Below are 17,099 nucleotides of genomic sequence, written 5' to 3'. Positions count from 1 at the left end.
ATGAGAATATTTTGAGATGCTTAAAATAATGAAGATGCATAAAACAAAATTGAAATGAAAATAAACAGATTGAAAGTAAAATTCCTTAGAAAATGTAGTCTTAATATATATGATGCCACACTGGTCAGAAAAAAAGACATAGTTGTTATAATGAAAGAGTTGATCAGAAAGATAAGATAAATCTACCTTCCCAAAGAATGGGTTGTGAATTCATTTTCTTACTGGTGAGCAGTAACTTACAGAAAAAGTGGAGATCACTTCAATGGGACTATCCAAGTGAATATACTTGCATACAAAAACTTCATTGTTTGACTCTTAAGAAAAAGGTGTACACAGGAGCTTTTCCAGTAAGGGATAATCATGTAGTTTTGACTGTTCCAGAGGCAGGTATGTTGGAGATAATTGTAACAGACATTTTCATTCTCAAAGTTGATTTCAAGCTCTAATGATAATAGGTTGATATAGGAAGGATGGAGAAATAATATAAAAAATCTTTCTGAGATGTGTTGATTGCAGCAGAAATAACATTAGTGATAATTGCAGAAGGCTTCTTTTTACTGTTGTAGGATATACCAATGTTTATGAGTTCCTTTTGTTCATGTGCTTTGTTCTATGATTTTCTGAACACGTTAAGTAATAATGTATTAAACTATAGGTATATTAATTACAATTCTTTTCCTCATAGATATCAATGAGTGTATGGTATTTGGTGCCTGCTCCCAACACTGCAATAATATTAAGGGGTCATACAAATGTGCATGCGAGAAAAATTATAAAGAGAGGAATAACAGTTGCATAGCAAAAGGTAAGGCTATAAAAATCAAAATAGAGACAGTACTAAATCATTTGTTATGTACATGGTTGGTAACAGTAATGTGTTGCATATAGAATTTATTTTTAGATAAATATTTCTTGAAATAATTCTCAAAACCACTCAGACTTACCTTTCATTTCAGTAAGCAGTAAATTCTTATCACTTCCATGTAAATGAACATACTTAATATGAAAGTCCGTTCCCAACTCCAGCTTTCTCTATTTACAAAAAGATATACACAGATAAGAAAAACAGAGATTATATATTAGCAAGCATGTAAACATTCTGGTGCAGCCTTAGAAGCTTGAGAGAAGAATCAACTCTTTCATAGAAACATGTTTTAGAACTTTAGGAATAAATTAAGTAATATTTGGAGTTAACATGTTTTGCTTTGTCTTGTTGAGAAATCTTACAGAAGTCATTTAAGTGGAGTTTTTCTAAGTATAGTCACCTAAGAGTATACTCCTCATATAAATCAGCTGCCTAGATTATGGTCCAGTGAAGGTAAAGAAATATGCACACATAGATGTTATTTCTGTCTTTCATAAGGCAGAGGTATTGCACAAAATGGAGGTAAAAGTTAAGTCTAGGTATTATGTAACCTTTAAATCATTTCAGAAATGAAACAAGCAATAATCCAGCTGCCTGAGTAAAGTTAACATAATCTTTATGGATCTGTATCTGAATAACTGAAAGTATGATCATGGCATCTCACCTGCAATTTAGTGAGATTTTGGCATGAATTTGACTTATACCTACACTTGGAGTCTTCAGTGCAGAACAAGTGTTAAAGTTACAAGGTGTGGCTCCTTGTACGTCTCTGTGCATACCTGGTGCACAACTATGAGCAGTACCCGATCTGAACCTCGTGGCCAGTAAGCACATGTTGTGGACGTACGTCCTGGAACCATGACAGATTGTATCATGTTAATGCCGGTTCTTCCTGCTTTGTAGCACACCAGTCAGTAATGTAGGTACATCCATGCTGGGTGGTTAGACGGTGATAGTCAGGTTTCTTACATGCTTTGTTCAAGTTTTCTTGAAGCAAACTTACCAGGGGAAGATCGTATTAATGAGTCATTAGTAATTTCCTCTATACGTAACGTGGACTCTATCAGGATTTAGCATCCTTGCCTATTACTGAAGAAGCAGATTATGACATGGGAACAAACAAGGTTACTAATTGAGGATAGTGGCTTGTTATTATAGAAACACAGACATAATTCTGAGGGCTTATAATTTAAAAATCTGGGAATCATTATCCTACATCTGAATTTTTTGCAAACTTTATTTCCATTGTAATACAGTTAATGCTTCCCTCTTCCTCATTGATACTCGCTTTAATGGAACTCCTCTTTCTTCTTGTATTTAGCAGGAGTGAGGGAACAAGTGATTTTTGATATTTCATACTCATAAGGAGGAAATATGTTGGACAGACATTATTGAAAGTTGATTCTCTATGGATAAATGTGATATAAATTGGAAAACTAAAAAATTGCAAATGCATTCTAATCTATCCAGCAAATCTGAAACTTTCTCAATACTTAATGAATATCAGATAGCATTTTCTTATGAATAACATACTTTACAACATCTGAATCAAGATGGTAACTAGGTATGCATAAATACCACCCATTCACAGGTATCCATAAATGTTCACTATCTGAAATGAGGAGGTATAAGACACAACTGCACATGTTCTGTAGCAGCTTTGGTCCAGTTTGCTCATGTTGCGGTCAATTTCAAAACTTCACTGCCTTCACTAAAGATGGATCATTCCATTTCTAATTTCCAACTAAGCAATTTAAAATAATGCTTATTGGCAACTTTACGTTACTTTAATATATACATTTAGGACCCTCTGGACACAACATGTGTATAAAAATATGTAGCGATTCATATGGGCTTAATGCATAATATCCCCTATATTTGTATACTGCTCAAAGTGGTCAAATTCTCATATTACATTCTCCTTAAAATACAGTCTTAGGTGTCACAGTGTGAGCGTGGAGAGCATTGAAGTAATATATATTGGTCTCAGACTATGAAAGGTTGCAGTTATTGCCCAGAGTGTGAGTGTTTTTGCAGTCTTCAACAATCAGAAAATAATTTTAACATAAGAAATTATTATATCAGATAAACACCAAAAAGCTACTTGAGTGAAAAACACTGATTTTGCATTAGTTGACATTTACCTTATTTTTGTTTCATTATAATAATCCCTAGGCTCTGAAGATCAAGTTCTGTATGTTGCTAATGACACTGACATCCTGGGTTTTGCATATCCATTCAACTACAGTGATGTTCATCAGCAAATATCACACATTGAACATAATTCAAGGATAACTGGAATGGATGCATATTTTCAAGGGGACATGATTGTTTGGAGTACTCAATTTAATCCAGGAGGGATTTTCTACAGAAAACTTCACGACAGAGAGAGAAGGCAAAGTAACAGTGGTTTGATAGTAAGTGATCGAGATCAAAGATTACATGATAGAAATTTCTTTTGATTTACTTTTCTGTTCTGATTGTCTATAATAACATGTGCTGATTTGGTAAATTAAAATGTCTGTCTGAGAATGATTTTATTCAAATGGTATATATGTCTACTAATGCCTTTCCATTCAAGACTGACAGACTTGGTAGAGTCTCTAAGAGAACGTGACTATAGCATTTAAAAAAGTTTTCTACAGAGAAATAACCAGTATGTTAGAGACTTGGAAAGATTGTGTACTGTCAAGATTTTTTATTTTAAGAGAGAAAAGAGAGGACATAATAGACGTATATGAGCAACACATGGTTTAAAGAAAGGCATGAATTTCAAATCCTTGGAAAACAGAAAATGTAGATAGGCCAAAGACAAGCTTGATTTTTATAGTGACCATATAAACAATAATATCGGCAAAGTTACATTTAAAAATTAGAACAATAAGTATTTATTCCTTTATATGTCGAACTGCAAAGTGTCTTCTTTTGAATAAGCATAAATGTAATTTTGCACTTGACAACAGAAATGTGGATTTTTATAGCCTAGGGTAATTTCAAGTGGTCTTTACTTGAAAATAAAATAAATGCAGATTGATACTCATTTTGCCTAATATATTTCTACAAAATTCTCACGGAAGTGTTAGTGCTGAACTGAAGTTAACAGTGTGATCTTTACATTGGTGTTTCTATAATGCTGTATATTTAGATTTATTTTTTTCTACTTTTTGTTAAATATGATGGCAAAGGAGAGTTTTTAGTTTTTTCTTGGCCAGTAATAAATCAGGTTAGAAATAACACCTGTCTGGCTGTTTCCTTAAACTTAGGAGAGGTAACAGGAATGACCTTACATCACATGAATGCTTTTATATACCCAGTAGAATAAACAGCGGTAGCAACAGTAGACTAATCTTTCATCTATTATTCAACTCTTACACATCTGAAACCACTTCTAAGTACCTTTCATCCAAGGATATTTCCTTTGCAAACAAACGACATTCCTGACCTGTGAAGCCAGCAGGGCAAAAAGCCTGGGGATGTAGACACCAATGGACACTGAAGATACCTTGTGTCTGTGATGTCATATATATGGGAAGAGTGGTTAAAAACCAGCACTTCCACCTGCCCAGCAGAAGAGGGTCTAGATTTTGTTGACAGAAAGTGTATGTAAAGTAGATCTAAAGTGGAAAATTATTCCTAGCATTTCTAGTAGGTCAGATATGTCATTTGAGTTTTGGGGAAGGATACTTTGAGAACCTAAGTATGTATTGAAGATGCGGAGTAATTCTACTGTCACATTTTTCTCATTTAAATGTGGCAGATACCTGTGCCTAAGAAATCCTGATAGACACATCTCTGTATCGAGTTCATTATTAGAAAATAACGAACTAGTAAAGTCTTGTGAAATTAGTGTTGGGGGGGGTTGTTGTTATTGATTTATTTTATTTCTTTTTGGTTAATATGCAGATGCCTTCTGCAAGGATAAGTGTAGTCTGCTGACCCACAACCTCTCTAATGGATCTACACTTTCTTACAGGTCCATAAAATTGAACATAAGCTTCCTTGAGACTTCTTCATAGTCCAGGGGTTGAAATTTTCATAGCTGATTTGACATTGTCTCCCTGTTTAAACTAGTAAAGATAAAATGTTCTTAGAATTACTATTATTTTTCTGAAGTACTGAAATACTTTTTGCTTTTCGTATCTCTGTTTCACTGTTATGCAAGAATACTTTCTAGTCACTTCCTCTTAATTCAAAGTTATTGAAAAAATGACGGTTTTTTTTTAATACACTATTTTTCCCTGTCTCTTCAGTGCAGGTAGTTGCTCATGAAGATGCTTGATCCAAGCCATACAAAGCTTTTTTGCAGATCTGTATGTGGAAAATGCACAGACTGTATCTGAATATATCTTGGACACATTTCATTTACATTTGTGAAGCATTTACTTCTCATTGTGCTAAACTATTCGGAATATTTTCCCAGCGTTATCTCATTAATACTCAAATATTATTGCCTTATATATAACTGATCAATAGGTTAATTGGTTTTATAGTGTTGCTTTAATATTGTCACTTAAATTTGGTTTTGGAAAGCTTGAGAATTCCTTAATTGTAACTCAAGTTTTTTAATGGATAAGTTTTCAAAGGTTACATTATAACTTTTATATCTAGACTTTGATATGTAAATCAAGACAGTAAACTTGAACAAAGTCACCTGCATTTTCAGGTAATTACATTAATGCAAAAATCCATCTCAACTGAAATTGCTCCATGGAATTAGCATATCAAGAGCCTTCCTCAGAGAATAGCTTTAAGTAACTCTTGTATTTTTCTGTGAAAAGGGATTTAAGCTTGGTACAAATTGAAGCATTAAAGGAAACAGTAAATATCAACTCTTCAGAGTTTATTAACAGATGCAGAAGAGGATTGCATTCCAATCGAGTTAAGATGGTATAAGTGAATTGGTGATAACTGTTGCAGCTGTTTACTGGCATAATCCTTGGAGAGAGATGTATAGGTTATCTGAGGTGAATATTCAACACAGAGTGACTTGCCACTTAAACTCAAGTGCTGTTTTTCATGGAAGAGGACACAAAGCTGAATATTAAAATAATTGTACCATGTAATAGGAAGAAAAACATAGGTTTTGTAATGTATCCAGTCAGTATATTAGCAGCTTGCTCCAGCCCCACTGTTCTGAGAGCTTAAGAAGGACCCTTAACCACTCTTGTGATATATCCACGTATATACTCCCAACAGTTACCCCAGGACCCAGTGAAATTCAGTGCATCAGTGTGAATGGAAACAATTTCTATACTGTTTTCTCTAAATAGCATTAATTTATGGTTTTACCTTAAAGCTGTAGCTCTGTGTGGATGAAGTTTATGTACTTAGGAGACCCTCTCTTTCTGGAATCAGCTGGTTGGGATTTTTAAATGATCCTACTTATGTAATACCAATGGTGGTTTGGTGAACCATTGCGCCTACTGGGCTGCTCATCTGTCAAGGAAAATTTTCTGTTTTGGCAAGTAAAAGTCTAAAGGTTTTCTAGTATCATTGTTTCTCATTTATTTTTACTGTTCTAATAATATATCGTTAGATAATGTATTTTTTTTAATGAACACATTTTAAGCAACAATAAATAATTGATTTACTTTATTCCACAGCAATGCCATACCAAAAATATCTGTAAAGTAAATAGAGAAAACATTGCTTCACATGTGCTTACGATATAAACTAGATTTGTAGTTTAGTCTTCCTGTGTTAAAATGCTAAGTGCTAAGCATTGCAAGGTGATGGGTTCCTGCTGCATGTGTAACATATTTTCTCCAGTCAAACTCAACTTTAGGAGTTGAAAATATTTCTGTAATCTACCATTATATCAAAATGGTTTCCAAATCCAAGCTGTTACTGCAGCTTTTTTTTACTTTTTTAAATTCTTTACCTTTAAAACAGGTTTTATGATAGGCAGCAGTTCTGATCAAAAGTCGTCAAGCTGACATGGTCTGTAGTTGTGCAGAAACTACCATACTATAGAAGGTGATTAGGCTTCAAACCCCAATTTTTCTAATAAGTTGTAGTATGTTATATTTAGCATTGAAGTGGGCTAAAATAACTGTAGAAAATATTAATGTGATTTTGTTCCTGTATTTTCATCGTTATTCTGTATGCAGAATCATTCTTCAAAATTATCATAATCCAAATAAGCTATTAGGTAAAAGCTCATTTACAGTAAGTAATTTTCCTAGACAGTATGAGAAGATGCATAAGAATCAGAAATATGATGTAGCTAGGCTGAAACTTAATGAACACAACGGAGAATTACACAGCCATAGCATCAGCCAGTGTTTTTTTATTCTCTTTTTTTAATCTCTTACACCAGATGGCTGCTTTCCATTTCTTCTGGTTATCTCCTTGTTCATTTGATCTTTAATATGCACCCCAGCACTACTGGAATTTCACTTCTCCTGTATAGCTGAGAAGAATGAGAAAGGGTCACTGTTAGTAAGCAACCCAACCTTGTTCCGGAATCTTTTTAGGACGTCCCTTTGTCTCCTCTGTTTTTACTACCAGCTTTTTGGTAACCACCTCTCACTCTGCATGGTAACTCCCATCATGTGCTTACCAGGTTCCAAAAAACCAAGTCTTCCTGTAAACAGTGGTTCTTGAACACTCCAAAGAAAGGCAAGGGACTGTGCTGTCCATGATAGCTGCTCTCCTTTTAAAAGAATATTTGATTCCAGCCTTGTAGGCCAGTGCCATTAACCCTTGCAGTCTCCAAAGCAGTAACTGGAGATCTCCAGGTATGAGAGGCTTCTTGACACAGGTGCCTGAATATTACCCAGAATTAAAAGGAGTTTGGGTTAAAAACGCAATGACGCTTATCTGCAAATACCCACATTTTTGGGTATCTTGTTCTTTACATGAATGTTGCTTGGATAATGTAACGAAGAAAAAAAGAGGTTGTTGCATGCAAATGCTTCATTTCTTGAAAAAAAAAATAGTTTATTTCTGCAGTATTTCTGGAAGCATATGCTGCCAGTATCATCATTTCATAACAAAGATTTATGATACATTATTTTGTTTAACTTTAAAAAAATAACTGTGACCCTGTTTTTAAAGAAATACTGTTTTGTAAATGCAGTGATTGATTTTGCTGCTTTAATACTCATTTAAATAGAAAGTCAGGGTTCTGTATATCTTTAGCACATGCATTCTATGACATTTTTGCAGAATTAAAGGTTTATGAACAATGAACTATCTAAATTCACCCTTGCAGTCCTATTATTTCACCTAGAGAATGAAATGACCTTTATTTTATGATGAAAATAGTCTACAAATGTCTTGTGGTATTAGGGAACTCTGACACCTGAGGAAAACAAGTTATTTTAGGATTTTTTATCCTGATTTTTAGTTATGTAGCTTAGTAGCATTCCATTACCGCATTTGTCAAGGAATAGATATTTTTTGTTCATAATTTAACTTGATGTCATTATAGGTAAACAGGCAAACAATTGCATATGTATTTAGCTCATGTGGGTCTTGAATTTTTTATGATATGCTGTATTTATGCTAGAAATAGCTGGGTAGTCCTACTTTACAGATTTTACCACTCTCTGCAGGAATTCTAGTAAACTTCAAAGAAACTTGTTCATATCTATATCTCCTATTTGCAATATGAACTCCTGTCCTTAGGACCATTTTTTAGGATCTAGACCTTAATGATAATTGTGAAATCATGACAGAGATACTACAGTTTGTAATTTTAAATTTATAATCAGTCAAGCCTCTTTTACATGTGAAGCTGAATACTGTACTAACTCTAGTTTTAATCAGTGGTCGAACACAGGAACAGTTAACAGCAAGGCAAGAGAAACATTTTAAAAATTTCCTTACAATTGCGTACTAGTATTGGTCAGAATACGGAGGTAATTTTATGAAGTTTTCTAGATGCAGTGATTTTATTTGTCCGTGGCAGACTGCTGAGCAGCCAGACCTCAGGATGGTCTCAAGCACCATTTTCACTGAGGGCTTTGGGATGGGACATCATACCATAGTTCAGCATGTGGTATAATAGCTGTACAATCTTGATTCTTCCTTTTCCTTTCCTGTTGAATTACTGTAACATTTATTTGCTTCAGGATCAATAGTTCAAGTAGTTCATGCCTAAGTGCCTTTTTCTTAACATAGGTAGCCTTAGATTTGAGAAAACAGTTTAGAACCATTGACTTGTTTGTCTGCATTGAATAGAACTGTCAGCAGATCACTTGGAGCTTATCTCCTACAGGTGGAATTTATGTCTTTCCAATGCAGTGTTTTGAAATATATTTCACCATATCAAAGGTAAAAGTTACTTAACTGTAAAAAGTTACATAAATCTGTGACTATGCAGCTGCTGTGAAAGATCATTTCTGTAACTCTGACTTTAACATCTGTTCCTTTTAGTGTCCAGAGTTCAAAAGACCTAGGGGCATCGCTGTTGACTGGGTTGCTGGAAATATTTACTGGACTGATCATTCCAGAATGCATTGGTTCAGCTACTATACAACTCATTGGACTAGTCTGAGATACTCCATCAATGTAGGTCAATTGAATGGACCTAACTGTACAAGACTCCTTACAAGCATGGCAGGAGAACCATACGCAATCGCTGTAAATCCTAAAAAGGGGTAAGTGTGTTTCAACATTACTCTGTTTTGGTAATTCAAACAAAAATGCAAAGTCGAGTAAGAGAAATAAAATGATGTCTACAAATGTCTAAACTTTTCCAAGTCATTTACTTAACTTTCATGCTCAATTTACCCGTGTGTAAATCAGGATCAGTTATCTCCCATCTTTCAGGTAGGTTGAAAGGCTCATAGTAATTTAATATCAGTGAAGTGTTTGGAGGTTCTGTATAGGCATCCAGCTTACTTTTTATGTTTAACACTTTTAGGATGATGTACTGGACAGTTATTGGGGATCGCTCTCACATAGAGGAATCGTCTATGGATGGTACTCTGAGAAGGATATTGGTTCAAAAGAATTTACAAAGACCTACAGGTATACAGCTTATCCATTTTTCCTGATTACAAGGTACTTGGTAACTCAGTGTAGATTTGTTGGCTGAATTTTCTCAGTTTCTCAGTTTGAAAAAAAAAATACATGCTTTTTAAAATATGTATTCTGGTTATTCATATGCAGTTACTAATCAAATTCTTAGTTCTGTTTTTGAATGATACGTCTTAATATGACTTAAACTTTTGTAACAAAGCTTAACATGATGATTTTACAAAGCAGTACCAAAGGACTATATATAATCAGTTAAAATATAATTTATTGAATAACACTGAACAAGCAAAATCAATTAAAGGAACACCAGTTAATGTTAAGACACATTTTTTAAGAATGCATATGAAATCTCACAGCCTATTCTAGTTTCTTTCCTGAATACACTGCAAAATAGTATAAAACAAGATTTAGGTATTCAAAGAAGCAACAACTTAATTATTTCAGTATTTTACAGAACTATTTTGAAGCTTGACGGTACATGTTGAGATTTTGTGAATCACCATTAAGACTCCATTGGCAAGATAAAAGTAGTTTTTATGACAAAGGAAATGATAAATCCAGAATGAAATGTGTCTCTCTCAAATAGCAGCATCCTGTCTTGAAACCACAAATGATTTGTTCATGACCCATTTTCTCATGCAATATTTGATGTTTCTCCAGGCTTACAATGATAATTTGTTATTATTGCATTGCAAATTAGGGGTTGTCCAACTTTGGTACGCATATGTATTGAAACATAGTCTTCTTTCAAGAGGATGCTATCTGAATATCTAAGCGCCTCAGAAGCTGCCACTATCAGAGCAACAAGTAATAATATTTTAACAGACTGTTAAGTCCCATGCTAAGGTGGGCTTCTGGTGTTGCGTATGCAAATTACACTCATCCCTTAAAGGAAACACTCTATTGACATGATTAGACTGAAATATAGCAACTTAAGAGATTACGTATGTGATAAGGAAAGCTTTGAGGCAAGGAAGCTTACGCTCCTTAGGTAAGTAAGAAGCACAATGGTAGTAATAATAAAAAATACATAGGCAATAGTAAATTCAGTAAGAAGCTTCTGATTATTCAGACTGAAAGAACAGAATTTTATGTTTATCAGAGCTGTTACATATTCTTTGCTGAACTTCTTATATAAACCATTGTGAACATATCAGGTATACAAATCATCAGATTTAGTTCTAATGTTGTCTGGAATTGTGCTTTTTTGTCTCTTTTTATCAGTCTGGTTGATTACCAAGTTTACATCCTACAGAGCCAGTCACCAGTTCCTTGGTCATTGAAAGGGCATTTAAACCCCCTCTTTTTTTTTTTTTGGCCATCAGTATTGGATTAGTGAATTTATTGAATTTTGTAGGTAGTAATGGTATCAAACTTGTCCGAAAATGCAAGTATTTACCTCTTCCCTGACCAGAAGCAGCACTGCAAGAGTTTTTGTTCATAAAATTTTCCTTGATATATTTTATATAGAAAGGTTTCATATAAACATTCAACCGGACCTCTGTCTCCTTCCAAGGATGAATAAAATGAAAATTAAGTAAATTAGCAGAATTACCAAAAATGAGCAGGCTTTGCAAAGAGGAAATTTCACAAATGCCTTGCCACGGTATTGTATTTTCCTCTACCTACTGCCTGAAAACACTTTTGTGGCATCCTTCTGTGCTTTTCTTCCTTTACTTCCTGGTAGAAAGTAGACGTTTATGGAGTCTTTTAATTTTTTGTCAGATATTTCACACAGATCCATGTCTTTGTAGAGGGAATGCAAAGAAAGAGTCCAAGCCTTTAATATTTCCTCCTAAATGAGACTTTACTACTATTGTTTAGATGAAGTTTAAGATTTTACTAAACATCTGTGTTCCACTGCTCTTAAATTTATTACTAAATATGCCTTTCCTATTTCAAGTAAGAGCATTGACTTCACAGGATTTACATAAAAATGACTATCACAAGAGTGCTATATGTATAAAACGAAAATAAGTACTTTTTTACATTGTGTTATCTCTGATACTGTGAAAGATACATTGAGAATGTTATTCATTTATTATTTTATGTTTAAATATTCTTATTAAAATGCAAAGAATAATTTAAAGCTGGAGAGTGGGGACTGCTTCTAAAATATCCCGCCTTACAGGTACCATGTATCACACAGAGTTGACACATTGTGATTCTCTTAAGCTGTATGCCTGAATACCAGTGTTTCTTTTAAAGAGGTTTTTTTTAATGGAGTTGCAAATGTAAACATATTTCACTGGTCTATGCAGCAGACTTCCTCCACTTCCTCTCATCTATCTGTAGCTGATTAATTTATGACCATGAGAGGAGTATATTTGCTGTTATGTATAATTTCTTTTGATGTATTTTCTCTGACTTACCTACTTACATAAATAGGAAGAAAAATACTTTTTCCCATTCTTATTAAAAACACATGACAACTTCAAAAGCTCAGAATTAAATTATTTTATGGTTCAAATATTTTTTCAGGCTGAAGCTTTTGACATGACCTAAAATGGCATATTAATCATTTAATCATCCTCTATGAAACATGGACTGCTTGATTTAACTATTTAGTTATTGCCTAGAGGCTGGGTAGTCACAATGTTATCTACCTTTTATTCTCATTTGTGCTCTCAGTCACTCACTCTTTTGCTTTCTTTTTGTATGTATACGCGAATATGTACATCTGTCAATATAGCTGTTTAAGTCTTGCAGCACTAATGTAATTAAAATAATCTGATTTTTAATTCTGTAATAATTACTGCATGTGAAGTATTGGTGATAAAAAAAGAACACAATTATATGCTTGTGGAAACAGGATAGGTTAGGAAGACTGTGAAATCTGAATGCACACTGGTGCTACTGCTTAGAAATCTATTGACATAACAGATTTTTTGTTGGTAGAGCAAATTACAAGATTAGATTCTATATTTAATTCCCACCTGGTATATATCCCTACCTGCTGAGGATAATGGGTTTGAAAAGGTACTGACCTTGGAAGAGTAAGGTAAAGAAAGTAAAAAACCATGGTTGCCTCAAGGGGAAGGTTTAAGCAGAAGGTGTTATATTTTATTCTCCTTGGTTTCCAGTCATGTTTTTTCACTGTCACCACATTTTGTGTTCACAAGAATATGAACAATATACAAATATACAGTTACATAAAAATATTAATTTTTTTCAGGTTTTATATACCTATTTGAACTTTATTTTCTTTGTAGGTCTCGTAGTTGATCAGTTCAGTCAGCGTTTGTTCTGGGCTGATTTTGAATTATCTGTTATTGGCAGCATTCTTTTTGATGGTTCAGATTCAGTTGTGTCTGTGAGCACTAAACAAGGTATGGAGAGCTTTTATATAACGTGATTTCTATTTTATTTTATTTGGCTGAAGTTTGACTATTCAGGGAAACTATGTAGGCAAAAAGCAGTGATTATTAAGTAATATTCATTGCTTCTGTTAGATAATACTTCAGACATTATCTAAACAAATAGATATTTAAGATAAGATAATTTTAGCTTTAAGATAGTGTGATAAAGTTACTTTAGGGGAACAAAGATTCAGTGATATGTGCAAATCTCCAAGTTTGTTATCTAATCATTAGCTTAGGCATTATCAAATAACATTGTAATTAATATTTATGCTTGGCCTCACTTGGACTTACATAGCAACAGGAGCACCTTGACTAGTTAGAAATTAGAGCTGTCTGCGTTGCACAGGAATTGTATAGTTTATAGAACAGTTGACCTGAATCAGTTCTGGGAAAAATAATGGGTTTGGCTTTCAGGTCAGTAAGTAATCACAGAATTCTGCTAACAGAATGTGAATGAGGAAAGTTCCTTTCACAAGAAAAGAGATTCTGGTTAAGCAAACTTTGTTTTTATAGAATTGCATGTTGGCTTTTTAACAATTTGATAATGTATGTAACAATTCATGGCATTTGAGTAGAAAAGAGGAAACACATTAAAAAAATTAAAAATTTGAAGGCAGGCTTTTTGGGAGGATTGCTTAGTGGGCAGCTGGTAGTGGAGTTTCATCAGGATGATGTTATATCTAGTGCTACTGAGTGTTTTAACCAATGATCTGGAATTCACCAGGGGGTTCTGGAAGATACTGGGAAAAATCTCCCATAATCCAAATTGAGGAGAACCAGATCTAAATCATCTTATTCTGGTTTAATAGCATTTTGTTTCACAACTTGGATCAATATACATGGAAGTAGTCATCTCAAGAAGGATCACTTTGAGTGTAGGGATCTGACTACAACCTCCTGTAACACTGAACCATACCGTGCAGATGCCTGACAAGAGATTTTAAAAGACAGTAACTCCTCCTCATAACTTTGCTTGCACCTCCTTCGGTTATAGTATTTCATGGTGGCTAGGCTGTAATCTATCACAAAATACATACTTGGTGCTTGTGCTCAGTGCTTGTGGCTGGTATGAAGACTGACAGAGTATCCTAGACTGTGTTTCAATGTGTCTCGATAGTCATTTGTATTTTAAGAATAAATGTGAGGTTATTCTTCAAGGAAAAAAAAGACACAACAGTGCTAGAGAATAGAAGGCATATAAGTTTATGACTTTCAAGATATTTTATAGCATGGAAGGGCTATACTACACTGTGCCAAATGCAGCAATTTTGGGGTTTATAAAGGGGAAAGTGGAATGTAGAGACTTTGTTGCTTCCATACGTAGCATTTAATACTGAAATGCGAGATCACTAAAGCAATGTCACCCTTTGTCTCCTGTTGACATTTGTGGTAACTATGGAAAAATTAGAGAAATAGGACCAAAGGAAAATTGGGGGAGTTTAGAAATTGATTTGCAATGAGAGCAAAAACTTGAACCCATTTAATTAAACAAGCATAAAATAATGAATTAGAATTCATAAGTATTTTTACTGGAATAAAATACTGGGTACCAAGTATTGATAGAGTCGAAAAACAGTAGGAACAAATAAAGGCTGAGAATTGAAACTAAATAAATACAAGTGAAATACAAAACCATTTTTGCAGTAAATAGGGATAATAGTAGGAACAAGGTATCACAAGGAATGATAGATTCTGTTTCTTTATGGCTTCAAATCAAGAAGAGATGCATCTCTGGCAAAGGAGTTTTAGTCAGAAGCTATTGTCTTTTTACATGGGTAAATGTGTGAAATTCTACAGCCGGTTGTGCATAGGAAATCCAACTATGCGATCTAATCGGCACTCGTAGCTCTCAAAAATGAGGAACTGGTAGAGTCTTAACATTTTTTTTTTCATTAGTTTACTATAAATATGAATTAAAATAAGTGTAGTATGAAAGCTAGCATTTCAAATATGTTAAGAAGGAGCTGAAGAAATGTTTTGTCAGAATAGTTTCTTTTATGTACAGCGAAATAATCTGTTTCTTCCTTGTCACATACTTCTAGTTAAAGTGTTGTACCTAAGTATGTTCTAATTAGCTAGTTGTTACTGTAGGCTTTCCCTACTTTTTCAATAATCAACCAGTTTCTGAGGCTGAATTGTGTGGAAAGCTAACACAGTGCTTGAGATTTTAGTTGCTTGTAGTATGGGAAGAGTTCCTTTTAAGAAGGTTGCTTTTTTAAAGGCAATCTTTGTGGGTACAAAACAAGCTGTCTGAATAACGATGTCTTTAGGTGGTAATTGCAATAATGCAATTGAAGTTATCATTATTAAAACAAAGTAGTTTATTATTTGAATATGAATATGTATTTGTGTTTATTATTCATTTTTATTTAAGGTTTACTGCATCCACATAGAATTGACATTTTTGAGGATTACATATATGGAGCAGGTCCTAAAAATGGTGCATTTAGAGTACACAAATTTGGCAGGAGCCTTGTAGAATATCTAAGTGTGGATGTTGATAAAGCAAAAAGTGCCTTGATTTTTCACCGCTACAAACAAATGGACTGTGAGTAAGCATAATTACTTTAAACTCAATATTGAGCATGTTCACCGCAGGGCGGGGGGGAAAGTAACCAAGTTGTATAAATATAAAACAGAGCCTGATTGTACAAACTGAAAATAGATTTAGTCATATTTCTTTATATGTTTGATTCAGATTTTTTTCATTCGTTCATTCAATTTTCCCTCATTTGAAAGGACATTGGACAAATACTTGCCTTGTGTACCCGCACTGTCAAAGAGGTATAAAAAAATTAAAAGAGAGCTGAATACAGGTACTTCTAGCCACAATGAGATGAGGGTTTTTACTGCATAATACCAATACATTTTTTGTTACTGGAATAAATTCTATCCTGGTGTGAGTCTTGCACTGCCATTTGAGTGAGCGTGTTCACTGACTTCAGGCTGTTGCTATCCTGGAAACTGGAAGTGTATCAGAATTTTTATATCTGATTATTTATTTTTTCCTAGTTCTAGAGCACAGTGTAATTCTAAAAAAAACCCCAATATTTTTAATATTTTGTCTTTTTAAACAGTGCCTAATCCATGCTTGGACCTGACATGCGAATTCATTTGTTTACTCAACCCTTCTGGTGCAACATGCGCTTGTCCAGAAGGAAAATCATTGGTGAATGGAACATGCATTGATCAGAGCCTCTTAGGTAGGTATTGAAAACTGCATGAGAAGCAGAAATTAAACAACCCGTCAGTTTTTGTCATTGCAAAAGGCTGTCTGCGACTCAAAAGTTTTGTGATGTTGTTCAATATAGATGTTACTTATCTGAAATGGAAATGAAATATGAAGAAGCAAAATCCCTGATTCAAAAAAACTGTTTATATTAATCAAAATGAAAAATGAGCTTTCAGCTGAACTGATACAAGATGATATTTAAAAGTGAATGTGTATATATATCGGGCAAAAGAAGTTTGAAAAGCTCTGAAGCATCTTGGATTCCAAATTAAATATTAGCCATTCAGGAGAAAAAAATAACCTTAAAGATCATCAAGAAACACCTCTGCTTAGACTGCAGCAATAGCCAAAAGACAGGAAGAGCAACATAGCGAGTAATAATGACTTTGAAGTAACAGGCAAAAAGGAAAAAAACAACTGAAACATTTTTATCTAAAATTATATCTTTCAGTAACATCTATAATGACTAATATCAAGACACAGGAAACCAGACTTCATGGTAAAAAAGCTACTAAGTTCTTGCTATATTTTAGGGTTAAAAAAAAATTCTTTTCCATAGAAGATTATTAAGTACTCTGAAACTATTCCCATTCTAATTGAGGCCAAACCTAAGGTGGTCAGACTGCTGGAATTTTAAAAGGTTCTAGAAATC

At 33.9% G+C, this 17,099-nt stretch overlaps 1 protein-coding gene across 1 annotated transcript in view; it reads left to right on the top strand.

Moving 5' to 3' along the window:
- Positions 1-17,099, top strand: part of LRP1B (LDL receptor related protein 1B) — a 749,866-nt gene that overhangs the window by 687,844 nt on the left and 44,923 nt on the right. Inside the window, exons 76-82 of the mRNA XM_050899978.1 lie at positions 686-805; positions 3,041-3,282; positions 9,248-9,471; positions 9,738-9,844; positions 13,066-13,182; positions 15,590-15,763; positions 16,293-16,418. Coding sequence (XP_050755935.1) covers positions 686-805; positions 3,041-3,282; positions 9,248-9,471; positions 9,738-9,844; positions 13,066-13,182; positions 15,590-15,763; positions 16,293-16,418 — 1,110 coding nt within the window. The remainder of the gene's footprint in view (positions 1-685; positions 806-3,040; positions 3,283-9,247; positions 9,472-9,737; positions 9,845-13,065; positions 13,183-15,589; positions 15,764-16,292; positions 16,419-17,099) is intronic.

This window comes from Gymnogyps californianus, chromosome 7, assembly GCF_018139145.2.
Source record: "Gymnogyps californianus isolate 813 chromosome 7, ASM1813914v2, whole genome shotgun sequence".
NCBI classification, from domain to species: Eukaryota; Metazoa; Chordata; class Aves; order Accipitriformes; family Cathartidae; genus Gymnogyps; species Gymnogyps californianus.
Note: the sequence above shows the minus strand (reverse complement) of the source record. Positions and strands in the feature narration are given on the sequence as shown.